The 25,313-nt window shown below is 56.5% G+C and overlaps 1 protein-coding gene across 6 annotated transcripts in view; it reads left to right on the forward strand.

The window, feature by feature from the left end:
- Window positions 1-25,313, forward strand: part of TTC7A (tetratricopeptide repeat domain 7A) — a 105,791-nt gene that overhangs the window by 52,857 nt on the left and 27,621 nt on the right. For 5 of the 6 annotated variants that reach the window (XM_036435230.2, XM_045580712.1, XM_045580713.1 and 2 more), the window contains 6 exons: window positions 1,706-1,789; window positions 5,001-5,105; window positions 12,404-12,521; window positions 13,639-13,696; window positions 14,695-14,767; window positions 15,824-15,984. In XM_036435230.2, the coding sequence (XP_036291123.1) occupies window positions 1,706-1,789; window positions 5,001-5,105; window positions 12,404-12,521; window positions 13,639-13,696; window positions 14,695-14,767; window positions 15,824-15,984 (599 nt within the window). The remainder of the gene's footprint in view (window positions 1-1,705; window positions 1,790-5,000; window positions 5,106-12,403; window positions 12,522-13,638; window positions 13,697-14,694; window positions 14,768-15,823; window positions 15,985-25,313) is intronic. The other variant, XM_045580711.1, reaches the window with a different exon arrangement.

Raw genomic sequence — 25,313 nt, forward strand, 5'->3', positions numbered from 1 at the left:
ACTGAATAGAGAAGAACAGAGGAAAGTTATGCGCCCCTCAGTTTCCCCCAGAGATGATACTGGTGTTTTTGTTTGTTGGTTGGTTTGTTTGTTTGTTTAATCCTCACTGCAGATATGTTTTATTGATTTGAGAGAGAGGGAAAAGGAGAGAGAGAGAGAGAGAGGGAGGGAGGGAAACATCAATTGGTTACCTCCGAGAGAGAGAGAGAGAGAGAGAGAGAGAGAGAGAGAAAGAGAGAGAGAGAGAGAGAGAGAGAGAGAGGGAGGGAGGGAAACATCAATTGGTTACCTCCGAGAGAGAGAGAGAGAGAGAGAGAGAGAGAGAGAGAGAAAGAGAGAGAGAGAGAAAGAGAGAAACATCAATCGGTTACCTCCCATACACACCCTGACCAGAGATTGAACCCGAAGAGAGAGAGAAAAAGAGAGAGAAAAACAGCAATCGGTTACCTCCCATACACACCCTGACCAGAGCCTTTCGGTGTACAGGATGGCGCTCCATCCACCTGAGCCACGCTGGCCGGGGTGACGCTGGTGTGTTGTGACTTCCTCTCCTGACAGGGTTCTGAGCTGGGTAGATGGACCCCTCCCCCATTTTGTGGGACAAACCCTGCTGGGGCAATGCTCTGGGCTGGGCCCAAGGGGTGGTGCCTCTTTGGGGTAGGAGGGTTCAGGGGAACTGAGCTGCCCCTCTTTCCTGCCCCCTGCCCACCATGCACGTGGCACATGCAGTTTTGAGCTCTTCAATCCAGGCTGAGATCGAGGTGGCTGTGGGGCCCTGTCCCCGTGGGCCTCTTGGCAGTAGATTCTCTTCCCTCGGGGTTCCGAGGGCCCCCCAAAGGAGGGACTGACACATGCCAGGCACCCGGCCAGGCGCTTTCTGGGATGCTCCCCTCTTAACGTGGGAAGGACAAGTGGCGGGTGTTCTCCCAAGTTTATCACGAGGTTGGCGAGACCCAGAGAGGTGGGGATTGGCCAGGAAGGTGCAGGGTGTGCATATGGAGCTGGCATGCGAACCAGGCCCCTGAGCTCTCAGGGTGCGAGCTGCCTGGTCCTGTGTCCCTCACCTGACCCCCCACCACCTGATCATGGCCATGTGATGAGTCATATACAGGCGGCTTCTGCCTCTGGTCCCTGGAACCACATCGATTGGGGACCGTCGGGTCTCAGCAGCAGGCAGCCCCTGGTCTGGCTGCCCAGGACTGGCCAGGCCGGGGAGCAGTCGATTTTGTCGGCGGGAGGAAGAGGAGCCTCTCCATTTTGGCGGCATCCTGTCCCCGGGCTTGGCAGCCAGCCTGCTCTGCCACTTACAGGCCTGTGCCTCTGGCCAGTCATTCAGACCTCAGCTTCCTCACCTGAGAACTGAGGGTGATCCGACAACCCTCCTCCCAGGGCTGTTGGGAGGAGTAGCTGAGCTGTAAAGAGCTGAGAACAGTGTTAGGAACTGTCAGCTGTGATTATTTTATCGGATGTCTAACGTTTCAAAAGCACTTTCGCAAATCTCGCTTCATTTGCTTTTCACCAACACCCTGTGAGACCCCTCACCTGCCGTGGGGTGGGCACCGAGGGCCTGGGTTTCACAAGGACGGGAAACCCCTGGGGTTTTCCAACCGGAGCCAAGCAGGGGCTTGGGCGGTGATGACCCTGGAGGGCGGGATGGGCTCGGTGTGTCCTGGCAGAGAAGTGCTCACCCGCTCCCTCTCCCCAGTGCCTGGAGCGAGCCATGAAGTTTGCATGTGGAGAATTCCACCTTTGGTACCAAGTGGCCCTCTCCATGGTGGCGTGCGGGAAGGTAAGGCCGCAGCCTGGGGCTGTGCATCACCCTCAGGGAGCCCTGCTCTCCTCGGGTCCCTCCCGGGGGTGGGGATGGCATTCGGGACCCAGAAATGTTTGTCAGGCAGCAGATTTTCATCTCCAGGAGGGGGGAGGGCATGGGAGGGCCACACACAGACCCCGTGTGAAGCCCGTGTGCACGGTGAGTCTATGGCTGCTCTTCTCAGAGGGTGTGTGCACCCAGAGAGCATAGTGGCATTTCCACGGTGAATGGAGGGGAAGCCTGCCTGAGACAGGGGGGCGGAGTGGGTCCCAGCAAGGGGAACCGTGTTCCCTTTGGGCTGTGGCTGACTTCTCGGTCCCGGGCGTGGAGTGTGGGAAGCACCTGCTCGTGAACCTGGAGCTGACCACATCCCGGGAGGACAGGCTGCATTTGCTCTCTGCCCTCCGGGCCCTGCCCCAGCACCCCCGTTTTCCCTCCGATGAGAACCACACTTATATAAGCCCCTATTTTAAGTAGCGACATGATAGGAAAAGCTTTCCGGGGCTGGGCCCCGGGCTGTGGGGACTGAGGGTGCTTCGAAGGCAGGAGACAAGGTGGCAGATCAATGAGCTGGCATATCATTCCAAGAGCTGTAAACACCCAGGGCCCTTTCTGTAAACACCTCTGTGCCACCTGCCATTCCTAGCCCTGCACCGTCCGAGGTTGCCAGTGCCTCAGTCACAAATGGAGGGTGTACAGGCTGAGTCCTGGCAGGGAAAGGGAGGGAGAGCAGGTGCTGTCGCCTAGCAGGGGGGAAGTCCAGCCAAGAATCAAGTGGGAGCCTTCTCTGCCCCTGCCCTGCCAGGCATTTGTCTTCCCAAGCCTCTTCCCCCACTCCACCCCCATCACATTGGCCACCCCGCAGAGCACCCTGAACATGACGTGGTGTACCCCAGCTCTGTGCCCGGCAGGGTCTTGTCAGGGCTCAGGGAGAGTCCAGAACAGAGATGAAGAGGGAGGAGTGGGGGCTGGGGCTCCCACGGAGCCTGGGCAGACAGTGCACAGGGCATGGGACAGCATCCTGCTTCCAGGGAACCGAGAAAATGCCTCGATGTCTGTAATAGTGAGCGTGGACCAGGAGAGCCAGGGCCACACAGGTTCTCACCTTCTGTGACTCATGGACCCCTTTGAGATGCTAAAGAAAGCTGGGACCCCTCCTCAGGAGAAAGCACCGCCCACAAAGTTAGCTTTAATGTCTGTTTGCTCCCGGAAGCCCCCAGACTCAGAAGGTGCCGTGTTAGCCTGGACAGTATGGGGCCTTCCACCTTCTCACTGAGAAGACCAGGCTCAGAGGGGCTCTGGTGCAGCCTGGCTCATTCCAAGCTCCCAGAGCTGGTACCCAGCCCGGCTCCTTCATGGGAGCAAGGCGCACTCGAGAATGGGCTTACGGATGGGCGCGAGGTGATTGGTGAGTTTCTCACACGAGGCCCCTCCAGCGGGGTTACACCCCCCCCCCCCATGGGGCAGGAGATTGGTCTAGAAGTACACCCTGCACCTCCTCAGGAGCCCTGCCCACGGGTGGGTGGGCCTGGTTGGCCAGACCTCACCTTTTCTAAGACCCTAAGGTGGAAACCAAGGTTCTGTACCTGTGATTGTGCCCAGAAGGTCTCCCAGGAGGTGAGGCGGGCAGATAGGAAGGTAGCTGGCCCTGCAGCCTGCAAAGAGGAAAGTGAGTTCCATGGCATGATGTAGGTTGCTCTATCTTTTGGTCTCCTCGGCAGTCACATTGGCTCCGTTGCTAGGTAACCGGTGTGACAAAAAAAAAAAAAAAAAAAAAGTGCCGCTGCTCTGACTGCAGAGTCCTCAGATGGCTCCTTAAATAGCAGCGTTTTGTGGTCTGTGTGGGGGAGAATGTGAACGTGGAGGCCAGGGTTAGAGAACCCTGTATTTCAAGGATGCACAGGTCAGCAGCCAGGGAAGGAAGCCAAGGAAAGGCCTGGAAGCTTGCTGGGCTGTGTGGCCAGCAGGGAGGGGGGGTGGTGCGGGCGCTGGGAACAGCTCACTGGGGAGGGTCTTGGGAGAGGTGGAGGGCCTGACAGCTCTGTCAAGCCCTTCAAGGCCTCTCTTGCTCTTGCCCATGAGGGCACCCTGTGCATCCTCAGCCTGCCAAAGGCTGCCATCTGCCTGCCCCCTCTTGTGGGTGGTCCCCTTGTTTCCCCGAGAGAGCAGCGGGGGACAGTGGTGGTGTTCTTCTCTCTCCAGCCTTCCTGATAGCCAAGAGCCATGGCCTCTTCCCTTTCCCACAGTACTGGGCAGAACAGGCCTTTGGCTGAGACACCTGGAATTGGCCTAAAAAGCCTGAGCCCGGGCAGTCACATCTGGGCTGAGAAAAGCTGAGACTATCTATAAAGGGTCCGCGAAGAGACAGTTTAGACTTTGCAGGCCAAACAGTTTCTGTGGGAACTACTCAATTCTTCTGCCTTTGCATCGCGAAAGCAGCCACAGACAATACATACATGAGTTCTAATAAAACTTTATTTACAAAAGCAGGCCGAGGGCCAGACTTGGCCCTCGTACGTACAGCAATGCTTGGTCCATAGTGAGAGTGCTGGTGTTCTTCCCGTCACTGTGATTAGTTACGTCCCTGCCTGTCCCGGGATGCTCCCCGCTTGGGCCTCCGCCCGCCCGTGGCCATCCTCAGCAGATCTAGTCTCACTGGGTCCCTAAGAGCCTTGGGGCATCCCCATATTCCCGACTGGAGGTTCTCCCTGACTCTGCCACTTGGCTTCGCTCCCTCCTAGTCTGCCAGCATTTATACTTCCACCCAACTCCCTGCCACCGGCCCTGCCTCCAAGTCCCATGTGGTTTTGGCCTGATCTCATCACTGCTAACCCAGGAGTGTTGAACTCCGAAGTTTGAGACAGCCCCTTTCTACCTCTTAAATTTGTGTGGTTCACATCTGAATTCTTTTTAGAGAGCTTTCCATCTGTTGCCACCTTAGCTGTCGTCATATCACGTCTGGGTAAGGATCACAGCTTCCATTCTCCAGATGTGGAGACTGAGTCCTAGGAAGGACTTGCCTGCCCACACTGCCTGGGCTCCTCCTGGGCCCACCCCCTGGCTTTGAGAGGAAAGGGATGCAGAGACAGGGATGGCAGTTTGGGAACTCCCCCCATTGTGCACGAGGTGCCCAGTCCGATGCCACCCAGGGCTGCGCGTGATGGTGATGCCTGCTCTTCTTCCGCAGTCAGCCTACGCCGTGTCGCTGCTACGGGAGTGTGTGAAGCTGCGGCCCTCGGACCCCACCGTGCCCCTGATGGCCGCCAAGGTCTGCATCGGGACGCTGCACTGGGTAAGTGAGCTGTTGGGTAGGGTGGGCAGGCCCAGGTCCCAGCGGCCTCCTGCAGGAGGAGGGGTCATGCCCATCTTGCTGTGTAAATGACATTGATATAAAATGAAAAAATATGGAGGGAGCTGAGGGGCCAGGGAGGCTTCCGGCAGGAGGAGGTCTGGGAGGCAGGCCCTTCCGTCACAGCTTGCATGCCCTCGCCCCACGATTAGCAGGGAAACCAAGTCTTTCCAGGGAGACAGACTGTTTGGCATCTTGCACCCTAGAGGTAGGGCAGCCTTGGGATGTGGGTGCTGGGAGAAGGGAGACACCCAGGCTGAGCAGTGCCGCCGAGGGTGGCGGTATGAGCTGGAGAACAGAGGGTGGGCTCGCCAACCCCTAGCTCCCAGCCCTGTGTGTTCCCCGGCTCCTGAGAGGGGCCTCCGCTCCATCACTCGGATGAAGCCCAAAATATCCACCTCGCCGAGGTGGGGCGGGGGAGGGCATCTGTGCTCCCAAAGGCTGCCGGCTCTGAGGTGGCTGTGGGTCCACCCAGCCGACAGCCGCCCTTGCCAGGAAGTCCTAAATTTAGGTCTTCCCGCCGTGGAGGAGCTGTTTCCCTCAGCAGCATAATTACAGTAATTATGTGCATTCAGATTACATGGTAATAAAATTAGGATCAAATCAGTCCAAATTGAAATCAGATGAGTTAGGAGCAAAGGCATCAATGACAACATAAATAGAAAAGCCCAAAAGGAAACTTAAACATGCAGACTTGTCACCAGAACTGGGGAGGAGGGGCGTTGTTTAACCTCAGCCGAGAGCACATTTGGGCGAGGGGGCTGGTTTGAGCCTGGGTGTAAATCGGGGACAGGCTAAAGCCGGTCCTGTTGGAGGGCTGCAGGATGTGGGGGGAGGGAGACTCCTGGTGGCCTTTCCTGATCGAAACCTCGCCTCTGTGGCTCCCCAAAGCCTCGCTTATACCTGCCTTGGACATGTAGCACATCGCATTGTAGTCATTAGTGTTTCTTTCTTCTTTTTTCTTTTCTTTTTTTTCTTTCAATATATTTTTATTGACTTCAGAGAGGAAGGGAGAGGAAGAGAGAAGTAGAAACATCCATGATGAGAGAGAATCATTGGTCGGCTGCTTCCTGCCTGCCCCCTCCTACTAGGGGATTGAGCCTGCAACAAGGGCATGTGCCCTCCACCAGAACCAAACCTGGTACCTTTAAGTCCGCAGGCCAACAACTCTACCCACTGAGCTAACCCGGCTAGGGCTCACCTGTGTCTCTCCTCCTTCTGGAAACCCCAGCCCAGAGTTGGTGCCTGGTGCTTATTGGAGGAATCCTACTTGCTGATGAGCACGAACACGTGGCACCTGATTCTGCCTTCCATGGTCCTTCTCTTCCCGATCAGACAGGGAGCTTCTTTGCCTTCCGTGACTCGCGCCTTGAGCCCCCTTTCCCGCACAGAGCCATGCACATGCTAGGTGTTCACTGCTATCTTACGGAATGACGCCTGCCCCAGATGGCCGGGAGGGACGGGTGTGGGAGGTCTGCATCTGGTACAGTGGTGCTGCCTGGTTCCTGGGGTTGTGCTGGGCGAGAATAGAAACAGGCTGTTGGTAGCCAAGAGCAGCCTGTTCTCAAGGAGGCCAGCAGAGGGGCGGCAGCACTCTCTGTTATCACGGCTGTGAGCAAGAATGGACCTGACTGGGCACCCTTTCAGCATGGATCCTGAAAGGTTTCTGTCATCACCTTGTCCACTCTCTTTGTAGCCATTCTGGCTCACATCAGCCCCCAGCAGGCCCAGCCGTGGCCCCGCCAAGCCCTGTTAGCAGGGGACAGAAACCTCCAGGTGGACAGTTTGGCCCAGGTTGCAGGAAGGGAGGCTGAAACTGGGGCATTTGAGAAACGAGTTGTGCTGGATGAAACCGGACTGGGTGGCCATGTGCCCAGAGGCGGAGCACCTGCTGTCCCCATGTCCTGTCCTTATGCCTGGAGCCAGTGTGGGATGGCCCAGGCTGGGGCTGGGTCTCAGGGCGGGTAGGGAGGGCACCAGGCAGAGGGATGGTCACATGCTGGTTGAAGTGGGGTTTGGAGGGGAGAGGGTGGAAGCAGCTGGGGCAGCTATGGGATCAGTTGGGAGGCTTAGCCCGGAGCCCCCTTAGGTGACCGCTGTGTGTGGCAACCTCCTGCTCTGGCATGGCCAGCATCTCACCAGGGTCCCCACTCAGTGATTTGGGACAGGAGAAAAGGGAGGAGTAAATATTTTCTAATATCCCTTCCAACACAATTATTTTTTAAAAATATATTTCTATTGATTTTTTTTTTATAGAGAGGAGGAGAGAGGGATAGAGAGCTAGAAACGTCGATGAGAGAGAAACATCGACCAGCTGCCTCCTGCACACCCCCTACTGGGGATGTGCCTGCAACCAATGTACATGCCCTTGACCGGAATCGAACCCGGGACCCTTCAGTCCCCAGACCGACGTTCTACCACTGAGCCAAACCGGTTTCGGCTCCAACACAATTATTTGAAAGTCACGCAATTTAGAAAGTTGACTCTTCTAGGAGGACAGGAGATGGGGTTATGTATGTGTGCTGTGTGTCACATGCAGGAAGAGAAGGAGAGGGTGTTGTGAAACAGAAAAGCAGGCCACGCTTTTCTTTGCAAGGGTCTGGGGTACTGACTCGGGGCCACTCCCCTCAGGGGACTGTGGGGCGGGAGAAAGAGTGCAGGGTCTGGAGGCAGAGAGGACAGGGCTCCAATTCCCGCCTACCCACTGGGAGCTGCGACTCCAGGGGAGGAATGTGCCCTCGCGGGGCCTCATCTCTAACCCGGAAGCCCCGGAGCTGAGCAGTGTCTCCGCTCAGCACATTGCAGGTCACTGGTCAATGGCAGCCATCGCAGTGCCAGCCTCTTTGGCATAGAGGCTCTCAGAAGGGATGTGCTTTTGTGGTTGTGCCTCCACTTTTCAGATCCAGGGGCGGGCAGAGCCGGGAAGATGGATTCAGAGTGGATGAGGCAGCTCTCCTGCCATTGGCTTGTGGGAATTAGGAGGAGTGCCTGCTCCTCCCGGGAAGATGCAAGTGCATTTTCGGTCTTTTCAGTAGAGCAGATAACAATAGCTCCTGGGCCTGTGGGACGGGCCTCGGGAGAAACTCGGTGCTGTTTCAACAAATGCTGCAGCTCAGAAGTGACCTCTCTCCCGTTCCCAGGAAGGGAGGAGGCGGTGAAGATTCCAGGCGACAACCTCTTAGGCAGCCCTGGAGGCGGAAGGCAGCCTGAGCGAGAGCAGGGTGTGCAGCTGATGCCGGTCTTGTGTGGCGACCAAATTAGGACAGCTGGAGAGATGCAGGAACTTGTCCAGTCACTTTTCTTACTTCTGGAAGGCAAAGAGCCAAGGATCAGCCCATGTCCTTGAGTGCATCCTTTCCCCAAGGGTCGGAGAGGAGAAAAAGGAAGAGCCACAGAGGGCAGCAGTGGATCAGGCAACTCAGGGAGAGCCAGATGTAGGTCAGGAGACCTGGGTTGGAAACTCACTTCCACCACTTACTAACCCTGGGTGGTCCCCTAAGCTCCCTGTGCCTCAGAACCTTCACCTGTGAAACACCATCCCAAAAGATGGTTGCAGGCCCGGGAAGGGGTCAGGTGAGCTCTAATTCACTCTAGAATTGTGTAGGGCGAGGGCCAGGGCCAGGGTGAGGGCAAGAATCACACCTGGGGTTTGTGCAGTGTCATGGCTGCCATAGGTAAAGGATGCATTAAAAGCAGTGTATCGTTGGGAAGGGGACAGTTGAAAAGAACTTTGAAAACCTCTCACACTAGAAGTATGTTGATGAGCAAGGAGGGCCCAGTGCTGTAACCTAAGTGAATTGTCCAGAAGCAGGAGACACCACTACAGAGCTACCCACTGTTGCTTTTAAGGCCACAGGAGGAAGCATTGGGAGATTGGAAAGGACCCATGAGGTCCTGGGTGGGGAGAAAATGGCTAGATGGGCAGAGGCTGGGAAACTCAATCAACTGTTTTCACAACCCAGGTTGACACCCATTAGTGGGTTGTGAAGTAGAACTCTTTAAAAAGTAGTTGAGCCGAAACCGGTTTGGCTCAGTGGTAGAGCGTCGGTCTGCGGACTGAAAGGTCCCAGGTTCAATTCCGGTCAAGGGCATGTACATTGGTTGCGGGCACATCCCCAGGAGGGGGCATGCAAGAGGCAGCTGGTCGATGTTTCTCTCTCATCGACGTTTCTAGCTCTCTATTCCTTTCTCCTCCTCTGTAAAAAATCAATAAAATATATTTTTTTAAAAATAAAAATAAATAAAAATAAAAAATAAATAAATAAAATAAAAAGTAGTTGAAATAGACTGTTAGAGAATAGGATAGAAACTATCCAAGTGTATTAATCACAGTTGGGATGAGTGTTGTGACAAAGAGTAGATTAATGGTTACATGTCTGTGCATTCTGGACCATGGACCGGGGTCAGTGGCCTCCCAGGGCTGTGGAGACCCAGCTTGTCCTGGGTAGAGTCACTCCTTTTCTGTGCCTGAGGGCCAGGCCAGAGATAGAGGGTGGGCCATCGTGTCCCCTCTCTGGATTCAGGAGGGTCTTTGATGCCACTTCCTAATTGGCCACTGAGGTCACGTAGCTACAGGGGAGGATCTGCTCAGATGGCACTGGCTACATCTATCAGGCTGAGATTTAAAACATCTCTGGAAGGTTGAACTAATTGTAAATATAAAATTACAACTAATGCCAAAATCGGTTTGGCTCAGTGGTAGAGCGTCGGTCTGCAGACTGAAAGGTCCCAGGTTCGATTCCGGTCAAGGGCATGTACATTGGTTGCGGGCACATCCCTGGTGGGGGGTGTGCAAGAAGCAACTGGTCGATGTTTCTCTCTCATCGACGTTTCTGGCTCCCTATCTCTCTCCCTTCCTCCTCTCTGTAAAATATCAATAAAATATTTTTTAAATAAAAATAATAAAATAATAAAATTACTACTAATGATGGTAGTTTACATTTATTCAAGCACTGCTCTGCGCATCCCCCATGACTTCATCTCATCCAGTCCTCTCAGAAACTCGATGCAGCAGACAGGAACTGAGGCACAGCAGGGTGAAGTGATGTGCCCAGGGTCGCAGTTAGTTAGTAGCCAAGCTGGGATTTGAGCCCAGCAAGTGTGGCCCCAGAGTTTGTGTACATAGCTACTAGGCTGCCCTGCTTTCTGGGTGGAGAGCTCTTCATGGGTCTGAAGCTGACTTGAATCTTAGGTTGGATTATAGTGCTTTGAGGACAAAGATGGACAGGCCACATTTCAAGGGATTTAGAAATTCCACTCTTGTCTTAGAACTGGGCAATATATATAGTATATTTCTTTAAATGTATATTGGTTTTTAATATATTTTTATATGTAAAATACATATATATTTGGGGCTTGCTTATCATATTGTATACCATCATATTCAATAGACTGATAACATTTCTTTTCCTTCATAATCACTGCATTGGCTCCGCATGTAAAGGCGGCTTTGTTTCTGGCAACAGAAATCAAAATAGTGTTGGACATATGAGTTTGATTTGAGATACATGCTGACACCATGTTTAGAGATCATATTAAACTATGTGACTAAGACTGGCAAGTACTGGTGAAGGAAGGCTACTGGCCTGGGGGTCAGAGTGGACCACAAGTGCACAAGCTAAGGCTGTTTTTAAAGCTAAAGGCTGGTGAGCTCTTTTCACCCACAATACGGGTTTGAACTGGAGAGTAATTTTCCCCGTTTGCCAGACATCGCTGAGCCTTGTTGCCAGCACCCTTGCTACGTGGGTTGCAGGCGGTAGAAGCTGGCGTTGGCCGAGTGGAAGGACATGGGCATGGGAAGTGTTTACACATGGAGTGCAGTAGGTTTCTGGATTCTTTTTATAACTTGTACTTGGTGGTTTATAAAAATAAGCCTGTTCCTTCTGCATGAGGCATAATGAGGCCTACAGACAGTATGTGAGATGAGTCGAGCAGCAATGGGGATATTAGGAAAGAGGAAAGGTGCTCTTTGCTCCCTAACCCTTCCCATGATGCCTGCTGCCTTCCCTCTCCCTGCCATGAGACCCCAGCCACACAATTGCCTCTATTAAAGCTGCCATAGCCTTTTCCCTGCACGTGTTTCGCCACCGCTGTGCCCAAATGGTGGACTCAGCTCAACTCGCTTCTCCACACGGATGGCCTCCATCTCAGCATCTCAGCTCCACACGCCAGGGAGGGAGTCCGCGTGGCCAAGTGGCTACCAGATGCAGAGCTGCCCCTCTCCTGAGGGAGTGGGGTTGGGCCTGGCAGGGACAGGAGCGGGGGCGGGGCACACGGCTTGGGTGCCAGAAGCCGACTTAGGTTTGCCTCTGCTCCCTGGTTGGCTGACCTCGTGGGCCTCTCCTGGGGGAAGACACCCACACAGGGACCATGGGGTGGCAGTGGGCTTTGGCTATGATCTGTTAAGCCCCTTTGCTATGGGGTTGAACCCATCTTTGTTCCTGGTGACACGCACTTGGGTACACTGCCACACCAGGCTTGTGGGCAGATGGCATTCCTGGGCCTGAGAGGAGGCAGGGGCCATTTCTTGGAGGCCTGTGGGCTGGGACTGGACAGGGCTGAGGCCCCTGGCTGCCCCCTTCTTCCCTAACTGGCCTGACCACGTGGATGGCCCAGAGGCTCTGGAGGCCTGCCTTGTGCATGCCCCTCTCTCTGTGTCACATGTTGTAGATGATGGTACATACACACATGACCTGTGCCAATTGGTCCCTTTCCAACTGGAACAGGACAAAAACCGCCCCGGGCCTTTGTCCCCTGGAAGGTTTGAATTCTCTGTGTCGGGGAGCGAGCTCACGGGCACAGCAGAAGCGGCAACCTGACCCCTGCCTGTTCCCCCTGCCCTGGCTTCCTTCTGCTGAGCAGGGACAGACACAGGTACCTACTACAGAGGCAGGTTGAGGAAAGGACTGGCACAGACTGGCCTGGGCCTGGGTCCATGCTCTCAGCAGAGCAAGTGATGGGAGGCACAGGGCCCTGGGACGAGGGGCGCTTTCTCTGAGCGAGGTGGTGCCCTTGAGCACAGGGCCCTGGGTGGATGGAGAGGTCCAGGGAGTCCCTTTAGAGGTAACAGCTTCAATCCTTCCACTTCAGCTGTGTGGCCTCGGACGAGCCACCTGTCCTCTCTATTGGTGCTGCTCACACAAGGAATGGCGGTTCTGAGTGATGGGGGCTGGCGACTGTGAGCAGCTCGCATGCCAAGGCCAGCAAAGCCCTCCGGTGACCTTTGCCTCTCCTCTTTGCAGCTGGAGGAGGCGGAGCACTTTGCCATGATGGTGATCGACCGCGGGGAGGAAGCTGGGGAGTTCCTCTCCAAGGCCTACCTGGCGCTGGGCCTCACCTACAGCCTGCAGGCCACCGACGGTGAGTGCCAGGCCTCGGGGCCTCTTCGTGGGGGTGACTCAGGCCTCCTAATGGCCTCTTGTTCCACCTCCCATTGTGTCCCCATTGACTCTTTTGGGATCCATGTGCGTGCACACACACACCCCTCAATCCCATTTCCACTCGTGTCCACTCCTCACACCTCTCAGAGATGCCTTCATCAAATAGTTTTTCCCACCCTTCAAGGCCCAGCCCCAGCTGCCTCTGGGACCCTTTGTAGTGGGTTGCCAGCCCTGAACCCACATTCTAGTTCATTCTAGTTCACCTTTAACCTCAGCACTGCTGTAATCTTCTGGCGTCTTTTGAATCTCCCTCTATGCATGGTGTAGAGCTGGGTATGCAGCAGGTGTTTAATAAATACTTGTACTTGGCAGAGGGGTTTCACTGCTGCTGCTTAGATCCTAGCATTCACTCTCCTACTCTGGCAGCTCAGCTGTGTGTCCCCGTGGATCGGGCAGCCACCACTTCTGTATCCTTGCAGCTTGAGAGAAAGGGAGCGATGGAACCCCCCCACCCTCACCCCACCCCACCCCACCCAGACTAATACTGGGATAGGAATCAGCCCCTGAAAGTACAATAGAGGTTATGGGGGGAGGGGAGGAGTTAGTGTTCAGTGGGTGTATACTTTCTGTTAGGAATAATTAAAAAGTTCTGGAGATGGACGGTGGTGGTGGTTACACACATTGTGAATGTACTTAATGCCACTGAACTGTACACTTAAAATACTATTCTAAAATGGCAAAAAAAAAAAAAAAAAAGAAGAAGAAGAAGAAGCAGCCTCGTGGATAAGGAAGCCCAAGGACGCAGGTGGCCAGGATGGAAGTGGGAATCTCCTTTGAGAGGGTCAGGTTGGCACAGGTGGCAAAGAAGGCAGTGGAGTGGAAGGGCCTGGTGTACCAAGAACCATGCCTGTGGGCTGGGGTCAGGTGGACACCCCACGCCCTCCCCCAGTAACCAGGGCAGTGGGTGGCATCCAGCATTTGCCAGACAGGGCCCAATGGGGCCTCTCCCTGCAGAATGTGTGTGTGCCCTGGGGTGGGGCAGGGCTGGTCGCACCCTCAGCACCCCCTCATGGCTGACTCCATCCTGTCTCCCGCAGCGACTCTGAAATGCAGGCAGGATGAGCTGCACCGGAAAGCACTGCAGACGCTGGAGAGGTAAGGGGGCCCGAAGTGCACGTGTGTGATCTCAGTGGACCCTCTGGTGTAGACAGAGCAAAGGTTTCTGTCCCCATTTTATTGACCAGGAAACCGAGGCTCTGATAGCTCACGCATGAAGCAGAGACAGGCCTTTGGGGTTGGGTGGGCGGTGGGACCTTTCAACATTGGTGGACTCCCTCCTCTGCCCCCCGCTCTGTCCCCAGGCTGAGCCTCAGCCCTCTTGCACTCAGGGTTCTAAAATGGGAATAAAAACCCACTATTGTTGTGATGACTACCTGCGATAAAGCAGGAAAAGCATCTTGCACAGTGCCTTACTGTAACAGGAGCTCAAAAATTCAATAGCTTGAGGACTCCCTATCCATAATCCTCCCAGAGATTTCCTGGCAGCCTCGGGGTCAGGAATGTGGGGGTGGGGAGGGAGAGAGGGGAGGCAGAGAAGACCCTCCCCCAGCAGCGGCCTTCCCGCCCTCAGACCCATCCTGGCTGAGCTCCTGTCTCCACCACAGCCTTGGCTCCTGACCTCCCCCCACTCCTTCCTCAGAGCCCTGTGGGTCTGATCCCGGACCCCCCTAGGGCTGATGTGGAAGCTGCTGGGTACGGACCTTGTGCCAGCTTCCTTGGAGTATGTTGCACACCTAACTCCCTTCCGGGCAGGTTGTCCCCGAACCCAGGGAGACCGGAGAGTCCCATCCTGGGCGCCAGGATGGGGGTCTTTTTCTTCCTTTCTCTGCCGCCTCCACATTCCTGAGGCTTCTTGCCCAGAGAGGCCGTTCCCAGCGCCTCCACCCTTGGGAAGGTTTCCTTCTGTCCTACGTGCAGAGGGCAGGTGCCAGGCTCTGTACAAGACCGCCACAGGGCCCAAGCCATCAATCACCTCCCGGCTGGACACCCTTCCGAGTGGACCCCTGGGGCGCACATGGCATGCTGGAGGCCTGTGTCAGACACTGGTTGCTCAGCCCTTGGCGACTGACTTGGTGCTTCCTTTCCACACACAGAGCCCAGCAGCTGGCACCTGACGACCCCCAGGTCATCCTCTATGTCTCCCTGCAGCTGGCCCTCGTCCGACAGGTGGGTTCCTAATGCCCAGGTCTCTGGGGGCTGCTGATCTTTTTCTGGCACCACTGCTTTGACCAGCTGTGTGACCCTTTGCAAATGACTTGACCTCTCTGAGCCTCTATTTCCTTGCCTGTGACAGGAGCACCTTAAAACTCCACCTCAGAGGGACCTAGTCGGGGTCCAGCACCACCCACAGTCTGCACAGAGGCCAGGTGGAGACCAGGCAGGGGCCGGATACCTCGGGACCCAAGGCCCCCCAGGGAGCATAAGGGGATCGGTGTCTGAAGTTGGATAAGAAGCCAGGCTTTCTAAAAAAAAAAAAAAAAGACTTACAAGGCTCTTGGGAGAATGTGGACAAAGTTGCAGTGGTTGGTCTAAGTGCCACATGCCCCTCACGACTAGAAGGAGGAATCTTAGCTGCCTGGCTAGGGGTCTGGCTTTGAGGGCTGGAAGAAGGAAACACTTTTTCACACATGGGTGGTCCTCGGCCACCGTCATGGCTCTGGCTGTTCTCACTTTGCAGCGTAAGAACGACAGCTCAGAGAGGTGGAGGCCCTTGCCCTAAGGCACCCGCTGGAACAGGGCAGAGCTGGGATCCTGCCCCCGTCTGACCCCATGCTCCTGCCACTGTGAGCCTCTGAGTAGGAGGGGCATTTATCTTTATCTGTCGGCCCCTGTCACTGCATGGACCGGTCCAGAGAAGAGGGCGTGGCTACCTCTAGGTACAGACTGGTGGCCTGGTGGTCCTGCATGACCCCCCATTGCAGCTTAGGAAATGCTTCCCAGCGTCTGCAGATCTTTTGTGCTGCTCCACACACCTGCTCCTCCCACTTCCAAGTGGGGACAGCACAGGCTTCCTGGGCCTGACTTGGGGCCACAGATCCCTCTTGCCCTGTGATTGAGAGGGGAGAGGGGGGGTTCTCATCAGAGCACCAGCCCTGCCCCTCCGTGCCCAGAGCACCAGCCCTGCCCCTCCTGTCCCCTCGATGGCCGGTGCCTGGCACCAAAGTCCTGGAGGGAGGCGTGGGCGCCGGGGAAGGTCACTGAGCTGGCGGCTCTCTCTGGCAGATCTCCAGCGCCATGGAGCAGCTGCAGGAGGCCCTGAAGTTGTGCAGGGACGATGCCAACGCGCTCCACCTGCTGGCTCTCCTCTTCTCCGCCCAGAAGCATTACCAGCTCGCGCTGGACGTCATCAACATGGCCATCACGGAGTACCCCGAGAACTTCAAGTGAGTCCCTGGGGGCACCGCTGGCTGTGGGGCGGGGGGCCACAGATGCCAGATGGTGAAGAGATGGGAGCAGAGCTGTCTTGATGGGAAAACGAAAAGGGGATTCATGCCTCCCCCTTGGGCCCTGGGGGGGGGGGGGGACCTGGCTCTCCCTCAGCTCCTCCCAGCCAACCCAGGGGATGACCTCCGGCCTCCTGCCAGTTCTCCCCATCCTCCCCGGCTCTTGGACTGGGTGAGGAAGCCAGCTTCTCCCCAGTCCTCCCTCTCTTACTGGCAGTGGGTGCACTGTCCACCCACCCCTTTCCTCCAACCTCAGGCGTCCAGTTCTTCCCAGGATGCTTCACTCACTGAGTGTCTTCCTGAGTAGGTGGGGGAGGTGGTCCTTGCTGTGAAGTTGGTGGCTCCCCTGGGAGGCCCGTGGGTGGACTTCTGGGCCTCCATGAAGACCTGGGCCCGAACTCTAAGGTTTGCACTTGCATGCATCCAGGGACATGGCTTTCCTCAGACCCTCAGAGGGACCCTAAACCCCAAAACGCCGTGAAGTCTCGATGCAGACTGTGCTGTAGTCAATCTGTAGGGTAACTGCGCCCCTCTTTGTCAGCTGTGTCCCCGCTTCTGCAGGCAGGAGCCTTCTGAAGGGGCGGCCTCCCAGCAGAGCTCCCGCACCCAGACACCACAGGGCCACTTCTGGGGCCTCAGGGGCTAGGGCCGTGGGGCCAGCAGCAGGGAGACCGCTTTGAGGTCTGAGCCAAGAAGGACAGTGAGTCCCAGCCCCGGAGGCCTCCTCAGGTCTTCTGTTCCTGTATCACGGCAGAGAAGCCCGCTGGGGAGCTTTTGGGGGCCAGAACATCCCATCCCCTGTGATGTCTGCACACTGGGGTATCCATGGGGTGGAGAAGCAGTGACAGGTTCTTGTCTCTGAGCCACCCTGAGCCCATCGCCTCCAGGACCATGCGGAGCCCCAGCTTGATCTGAGCCAGCCCTAAAAGGCTGGAAGAGCAACTGGAAGTAATGTGGGAGCTCTGACCTCCAGAACTGTGAGGGGGCAATCCCTGTTTCTTAGGCAGGAAAAGTAAGTCCATCTTTAAAAAAAGGTGGGGTGGAACGCCCACCTCCCACACAGCTCTGGAGCAACCGTGGCACCGCAGACAAGTCAATACCATTCCCCACAGAGGAAACCCCGGAGCGCAGAGACCCACGGGCTAGCAGGAAATGTCACTGAGTCCATTACCGGTCAGGGATCACTGAAAAATGTCACTGCTCTTCAACGGAAACGGTGTCCTGCTTCTCCAGCTGCTCCCTGCGTTGGGAACAAGCTGCGTGGCTCTGGCTGTTGCCATGGCAGTTAATTAAATGACCGATCCAATAAGTAGCACTGCAGCGAAAAAATAAAAATAAAAATCAAACCCCCTTCACCCTGACGTCAGCCCAACAAGGTCTGTGTACTCGGGGCAAGGGGGGGAGAGGGGGTCTGTCTGCCACCGAGCTCCTCCCCGCCAGCTGTCCCAGGTGGCCGAGGCCTTTGGAGGCTGCAGAGCCTGCCTTCCTGAAGAAAGGTGGGCCAGGCCAGTGTCGGGGCTGGAGGAAGCCTGGCACAGGGGAGGGTGTCGCTGGGTACAGTGGGCTGTCCCCTGGTGAGGCATGCCTGCCTCTTCACCTGTGCCCCTCCAGCAGCGTGTCCCTGCTTCCCACGCCTTCGTTCCCCGTCTGCCAGAGACTGGCATCTGTCCTGCCTCCTCTGCCCCCGAGGTCTGCCATGAGACTCGGCAAGAAAAGGCCTTGCAGTCGGCGTACAACCCTGTGGAGGGACAGCAGGGCGGAGGGGTCTGGGAGGCGGCCACCACAGTGAAAGAGCAGGTGGGCCGAAACCGGTTTGGCTCAGTGGTAGAGCGTCTGTCTGTGGACTGAAAGGTCCCGGGTTCGATTCCGGTCAGGGGCATGTACGTTGGTTGCGGGCACATCCCCGGTGGGGGGTGTGCAGGAGGCAGCTGGTCAGTGTTTCTCTCTCATCGATGTTTCTAGCTCTCTATCCCTCTCCCTTCCTCTCTGTAAAAAAAATCAATAAAAATATATTTAAAAAAAGAAAAAGAAAGAGCAGGTGGGCAGTGCCCTGGCGGAGGGAGCCCTGTGTGTGAGGGAGGGCGGGCAGGGCCGCCGAGTCAGGGACACTCGGTGAAAGACGTTTAAGCGTTTCAGCGGCACAAGTGGCCACTCTTCCCACGGGCAGTCCCAAGACTCCTGGAGGAAAACCCAGCTTTCGTGGAGTTGAACGTTTGAAAATCCTCCAGGATTCAGGGATTAGAAAGCAACGCAAAGAAGACGGTTAATTTCCGTGCTGCGGCATGACCTTTACTTAATGGGGCTTGGGTTTAAAAAGGCAGGACCGTGACGAGGCAGAGACTGATGGCCGCAGGGACAGTGTGAACCTGGCACGGTGGGAACCAGACACTCAGCAGCTTCCTGAAATCCCGAGGGCTTCCGACTAAGCCCTGGACACATGTGCTGGCCAGGCGGGTGCTGGTTAGACTGCAGGGGGCCTCATGGGGGCAGCAGCCACCCTGTTTGGACCTGGTTCTAAGCCAGGCCGGGCTGGGGAATGGGAAAGGGCCCATGTCAGCTAGTCTTTTCACCTGGTCCTGGTGGTGGGAGGCAGCTGGGAGGCCCTGAGGGGAGGGACAGGGATATGGGGTCAAAGGGAACTGGGCCCTGATAAGTGTGGTTCCTGAAGCCCAGGGCTCCTTGGGGCTCTGGTTTTAGGTAACAAGATTCCTTGTGCTTTAGTCAGGCTGCTTGTAGTGAAAGTCGCCATGGTAACCAAACAACATTCCTGGGCTAATGATGGGAGCTTTCCAATAACCAGCCTGTCACTCACGGCCCCCACCCCAGGCCTGGCAGCCTGCCAGACGGGTTTTGAAAGCCCAGGCCATAGGGCTGGACGCAGAGGAGCCAACTGGCTTGCCCTGCCCAACTCCTCAATGCCAAGGCCGCCTCCTCCCACCCCTGTGGATCAGGGCAGGCCCTCGCGGGAGTTTCTGCCCAGCCACCTCAGGCTCAGGGGGACTTGAAAGGTCCTGGGGGAAGGTGTGTCAGGGCCCCAGGGCACTCCCCCGGCACAGGAACAATGTGGCCCTCTGGACAAGCCGCTGCTCGTGCATGTAAACAAATGGAACCATCAAAGCCATCTCCCCAGAGAAACCTAAGCTGTTTTGGAAAATGTTTGAGCTGATAACTAGGCGTTGGCTGAGGCCAGACCTCAGCCTTCTCCGGTGAAGGCGAACATCGGCCCCAAGGGCACCTCTCTGATGTACCTGGCCTGCCTCACCTTTTTCTCGGGTGACACGTGACGTGTTTGTAGGGGTGCATGTCAGGGTCCAGATCAGAGTCCTGTTAACATTTCTGACTTAAACCCAGTGTGCTTATTGGATGGATCCCATTAGGGACTTGCAGAAGATCAAAGGGACACGTGAAATACCAGCCTGCCCCTTGAGAAGGCTGGAATCGGAGGTATGAGCACAAACCTACTTTATCGAGTTGCTGCACTCAGTAAACATGTTTGGCTGCTGCAGCCCCGCTGAGGACAAGAGCCAGGGCGTACACCTGTGGGCCGTGTGGCCGAAGGGTGTTAAGCCAGGCATAATCACTGGCACTGGGCTCTGTCCCCAAAGGTCAGTTCCTCATCGCTCAGCTGGCTTGACATTCAGCGTCTCCCTCCGCTGGCTGTTCCCTGCAGCCGCCTGTGATCTCGCTCTGTGTGACCCAGCAGTCACACTGTCCTCCGTCTCTCCCCGGAGGGGGCTGCTTACGCTCAGACTTGGGGGGCGGAGGAACTTTTGTTTTTTGTTTGCGGAGGGGAGGACCGAAAAGAAAGAGGTGTTTGCAGATTTTTCCAAAAGGAATTCTTTTGTTCTAAATCGGCTTTTAGTCCTTTGCTTCCTGACTCCTCCATCTGAATCCGGGCTGAGACAGGCACCCGGGCCCAGGGCACCCCATTTTCTAGCAGCAGGGGCCCAGCCCCGAGAGTAGAGTGGAGCTGCCTTCCCCCATGCCGGGGGTGGTCTCAGGCCCCAAGGGTCTGCTCGCTGCGCAGAAGTCGTTACCAGGACCAAGGTGTTTGCTTCTCGGTGCCTTGTACCTGGCTGGGAGCCTCGCTTCGTTCCCCAACGGCTGTGGAATGGCTCTGGGTGATGTGTTCGTATCCTTCACGGTCGTGAATTCGTGTCTGGAGAGTCATGGGGAGGTGACCGCAGGCGGCCTGCAGCTGGGAGCAGTGGGCCTGTGGGCATCAGTCAGCGGGTGAGGCGGTCTTGCCGTCCAGCCAGCCACGTCCTCCAGATGAGCGGGTCTGGGAAGTCAGGGGAGGCAAACTCCAGAAAGCAGAGCTAACAGGCTGCTGGTTTGTAACGCTTCAGTTAGATCAGCGGTCGGCAAATCGCGGCTCACAAGCCACATGCGGCTCTTTGGCCCCTTGAGTGTGGCTCTTCCACAAAATACCGCGCGCACGGGCGTGCACATACAGTGCGACTGAAACTTCGTGGCTCATGCGCAGAAGTCTGTTTTTGGCCTGGGCGAGTCTATTTTGAAGACGTGGCATTAGAACACTCAAGGGGTCAAAGAGCCGAGGTTTGCTGACCACTGAGTTAGATCACAGGGAATGAATTTATTAGGTGAGAGATCAGCATGGGCCTTAAGACACCAGGGGGCATGGGACAGTGTTACCTTTGGTTTTTAGGGCTAGGAAGAGCTGCCATCGGGGTCGCATTGGGGTTAGTCCATAGGAAGGTACCAAAGCCGAGCCTGGCTATGGCCTTCTCCCTCTCCTGCGGGAGGTTTGAGAGCACCGTGTGAGATGGTAATCAGTTTAATTGCCCTGGTGGAGTCTGTCCTGGAGCCATGACAGAGGCGCCTGGGAGACCCGTGTCCCTCAGTGATCCCTGGTATTTCTTGGGGGCCCTGTGACTGCCCGGTGATTACAGCCTGATGGGGCCGGGGGCAAGGGGCCGATTGGCGCCTACCCAGAGGGGCTGCTTCCCTCTTCTTCCTGCCGCCATCCTGTCCTGGAGGGCAGGGATCCATGCCTGGTTGGGCTGGCCCCTCCCACCCCACCCCCAGAGCCCCTTGAGTGTGGCTCTTCCACAAAATACCACGCCCGAGTCCAGCCTTCTAGGGTGCCCTCATGCTCCTCAAAGCTGACCCACTTAACTGAGTACTTGCTTGGTTTGGTTTCCTGGTTGCCTCTGAGCTCCCCCTGAGTTTGGAAGCACCTCTGGCGCAGAAACTGTGACCTGTCCTCTGTCCCCCTCCTGTCCTCCTGCTGGGAGCCCACAGCTGGGCCCAGCCCCCAAGTAGACCCTCCCACGGGGAGGCCATGGGGAGGGCGGAAGGGAGCGCGTGCGGTTGTCGGCATCCTACGATCCTTAAGAACGTGCACACCCCTTACCCGGTTTGGTGGTGGTTTTGACTTATTTGTTTTCATCTTTATAAACCTCCTACTTTAAAGGTGAATCTAATGGGAAAGTTGGGTGGTATCTCAAGGTCAGGTAACCGCCGATGGCAGAGCAGGAGCTGATGAGCTGAACAACCCTGGGGTGGTGGAATCCACAAGCGTCAGTAATAATAAAACAGCAGTGCGCCCAGTGCCTGCTCTAAGCACTTCACACGCATTTACTCACGGAAGCCCCTCAGCAGCCCCAGGAGGTATAAGAACTACCCTTGTTCCCACTTGACAGAGAAGGACCTGGAGGCACGGGGGCATAAGTGAGCCACTGGATGTCACAGAGGCCAGGTAAATAGTAACAACAGGGCAAGCGCAAACTGGACCCTCTGTGCCGTGCCAGCCCCTGCCTTATTTCCACGTAAGAACCCCCGGGGCACATGGATGCTGTCCTTCCCGTTTTAGTGATATAAAACAGAGGCTCTGAGTAGTTACGTGACTTGCCTGGGGTCACATGGCTAGAAGAAGGGAAGCTGGGATTTGGACTTGGGACCCTGCTTTTCACCACCACGGAGCCAGACCCGGGGCAGCTGGGTAGGGGTCCATTCATTGTCAACCCTGTGCCCTGTGCAGGCTTTGGCCTTCCGGGGTCGAGGAGTGAGACTTTCCAGAGGCGTGGCTGCCTGGCTCGGAGAATAGCCTGCTTTTTCACTCAATTATGTGTTTTCTGTAAAAATAGAACACTTCATTAAAACAGCACAGCGCAACCATCAGCTGGGATTCCTAACTACTGTCCTTTAAAGAGATAATGCCCCCTTTCGTGCCTTCGCCACACCTGCCGCCACCCCTTCCCCCATGTGGAGGGCTCCCCTGATGGCCAGGAGCCAGAGGGATCGGACAGAGCCACTCACGTCCCAGCAAATGGGTGAATGCTCCGGTGGGGCCACGAAGAGGAGAGTTCCTCGCCCGCAGCTGCACTTCCCTGGGGTGGCCTGACCCTGGGAATGCCCACAGCTCTCCAGCGAGTCTGCTGTGGAGTGACATTAAGTCAGGTATTGAGGGTACAAAGATAAGAAAGGCGTGGTCCCTGCCAGAGCTCGGGTCTGGCATGGAAGACTGGTGATGAATGAGCCGTCCTGCGGGGGGGGGGGAGAGGGGGACGGACAGCTGACCTTTCTCAGGGTGACTGTGCACTGGGACTGCCTTGATAAGTTCTATTGCCCGTAGGCCCCCAGCAGCCCTGGGTGGGGCCATTACTGTCCCTCTTTGCACAGCAGGCAGCGCTCAGAGGTGAAGGCACTTGCTGGAGGCGGCAGAGTCTGATAGTGTCTGATGCCGGAGGCCATGTTTCTGCACGTTGTCCTCTGAGTGACAGGGAGTGACCCGGGCCCACAGGTGGCTCCCTCCGGCACCAGCAGTTACTGTGTTCAGGTGTTAACTTTGCATGCCGAGTAGTTTCATAGGGAGCTGCTCTCAGGAACATGAAAGGAAAAATGTGGACCCACTGTACCTGCCGCCCACATAGCCCAGGCCCTTCCCTGCAGCCAGTTCCCTCCTGCCCTCAAGAGTGAACAGCCAGGGAGGGAACCCGGCAGAAGGATGGGGGCTCCTGGAAAGGGGGAAGAGGACAATATGATCTCTGACCCCAAAGCAGAGCCATTGTCACAAAAATACCTCCTCTTCACAAAACAATTCTGTTTGAAAAAAGGCTCATGCTCCCCAGTTCTGAGGAGGCTCCCCCTAAGATACTTCCTCTTCGCAGCAGTGGAAAGAGGATTTGTCTTTGCCTCGCATGGAACGGCTCTGAATCTCAATCCTTCTGACATAATTAGCAGGCCCATCCTGATCCTGCCCAGGAGTGAGGCCAGGCCGGGCCCAGGGAGGGCGGGGAGGAGGAGGAGGCGGATGCCAGGCCTACCGAGCATTCCCCTGGGAGCCTCCATCATCCGCCCTGGCCAGAGCGATGGGGAAGATTGGCAAAGCTGGTGACCTGTGGTGACATCCAGAGACACACTGACCTCACTGGAGTCTGTCTTCCCAGACACAGACAGACAACAGACAGACTCTACAGGGCTGGACTGGGAAGGTGATTCCGGGGGTGGCAGGTCCCCACCTTGACCACCGTTTGTGGGGACGTGAGCACAGCGGTAGACGAAGTGGCTGAGGGAGCACAAGCTGCGTCCATTGGATGGGGCTGTGGGAAGGGCCAGGACCCAGGACTTCCCGCAGCCCCACCCACCACCCCCGGAGCAGCAGCCTCACCCAGGGTGGGTCAGTGCCTGGCGTGTTTACGCTGACCCTCGCTCTTTGCCCTTCTCCGGAGAGAACATGCACTTTCACATCTGCCTTCAGACGCAATGGCGTGGCGGGGGCGTGCGGACTTAAAAGACCTCAGTGTTTATTCTACATGGACTTCTCCAGCTCAGAAATCAGGAACGTGCTTGCAAGAGGGTCACAGCTGAGGCTACTGTGGGTCTGTCCACCCTCCATCCCCCTCCTTTCTCCTACGGGCCTGGGGTCCCAGGAGCCACGACGAGGGCCACCTGCCCTGCCAAACAGGCCCTGAGCACCTGCCCTGGACGCTGCCTGCCCGAGCCTGCCGGGTCTGCAGGTTCGGAGTCCCTTCCCTGAGCCTGAATGCAGCTGCGGGTTCTCAGCTGTGGGCTCCCTGAGCAGACGGGGCCGGAAGCCTCGCTTCCGCTTCACAGGTCTGGAACCTGGGGCCTGCCCAGCTGTGCGGCCCCGGGGGCTGGGTTTCTCCCTCCTGGCTCGGGTTTCTCCCTCCTGGGCCAGTGTCTGTCCACTCTGCGCGAAGTCACAGGGCAGGGCCCAAGGACAGCCACGTGGCCATTCCTGCCACGCACTGGCCATTGTCAGGGTGCAAGCAGGCTGCTGGGTGCCATATCCCAGGCCTTCCTGTCTCAGAGTTCTTCCTGGTGGTTCTGTTGGCTCTGCCTGGGGGGACTGTCCTCTGGGATGAAGATCCCACCCCCACCTCCCAGTCACAGGGAGCCAGGCATCTTCACACCATGTCCAGAACTCCCTGTTCCTCCCCAGGCCCTGGACAGCTTCGCTTCTGGACAGCTTAAAATGGACTCGGCCAGCGCACCGCCGGCTGGAAGCGTGAGCCGAGCTCACGTGATCAGATCCCTCTCCTGCCTCCCCAGCCAGGACCCAGCACCGGGAAGTGGGATCTGAAATCTCCTCTGATTTAACAGGGTTGTGATGCCTAGGCCATGGCCGGATGGTTGTAGCAACACACGCTTTCACAGAACCAGGCAGACACCATGTGCTCAGCGTGGGTTGGGCCCTGGGGCAGCCAGGAGGACACTGGTGTGGAGGGAGGAGGCAGGGCCCTGTCCTTCAGGTGGAGGAAGGAATAAATGGTGGTTTTACCACCTGTAGGCAAGGTTGGCCACACACTTGTCTGAACTTAAAGATGTTTGAGATGTATATAATGTGATTAAGTGCTAACTGCAGACTATCCAGAACATTGAGAGAAGGAAAGGGGTGGCCATACTGGGACTTCTTTTCTTTTTATTAAATTATCTGTGTACATATTTTACCATTGCCCCCCCCAATACATACCCTCCCTCCCCAAGAACCCTTTCTTCAGATGACAGTTCATTCAGTGTATAGGACATGTGTACCCAGGGCTGGGCTGGTTGAAGGGGCTGGGCAGCCGGGCTTGCCCCTGGTATCCCCCCACTGCTAGCAGCCTCCCCGTGGCCCACCCAGGAAGCATGGTGCTCTCATGAAGCTGTGGCCCATCATGTGGGGCCAAGAGGGTCTCCCACCAGCCTGGGTGGCTCACCAGGGCTCTGCCAGCCTTCTCAGGCCGCTGTTTGAAGAATTGATCCACCCACACCGGCAGATGGGATGGAGGGGTAGTCCTGAG

Source organism: Pipistrellus kuhlii, unplaced genomic scaffold (genome assembly GCF_014108245.1).
Source record: "Pipistrellus kuhlii isolate mPipKuh1 unplaced genomic scaffold, mPipKuh1.p scaffold_m20_p_13, whole genome shotgun sequence".
NCBI classification, from domain to species: Eukaryota; Metazoa; Chordata; class Mammalia; order Chiroptera; family Vespertilionidae; genus Pipistrellus; species Pipistrellus kuhlii.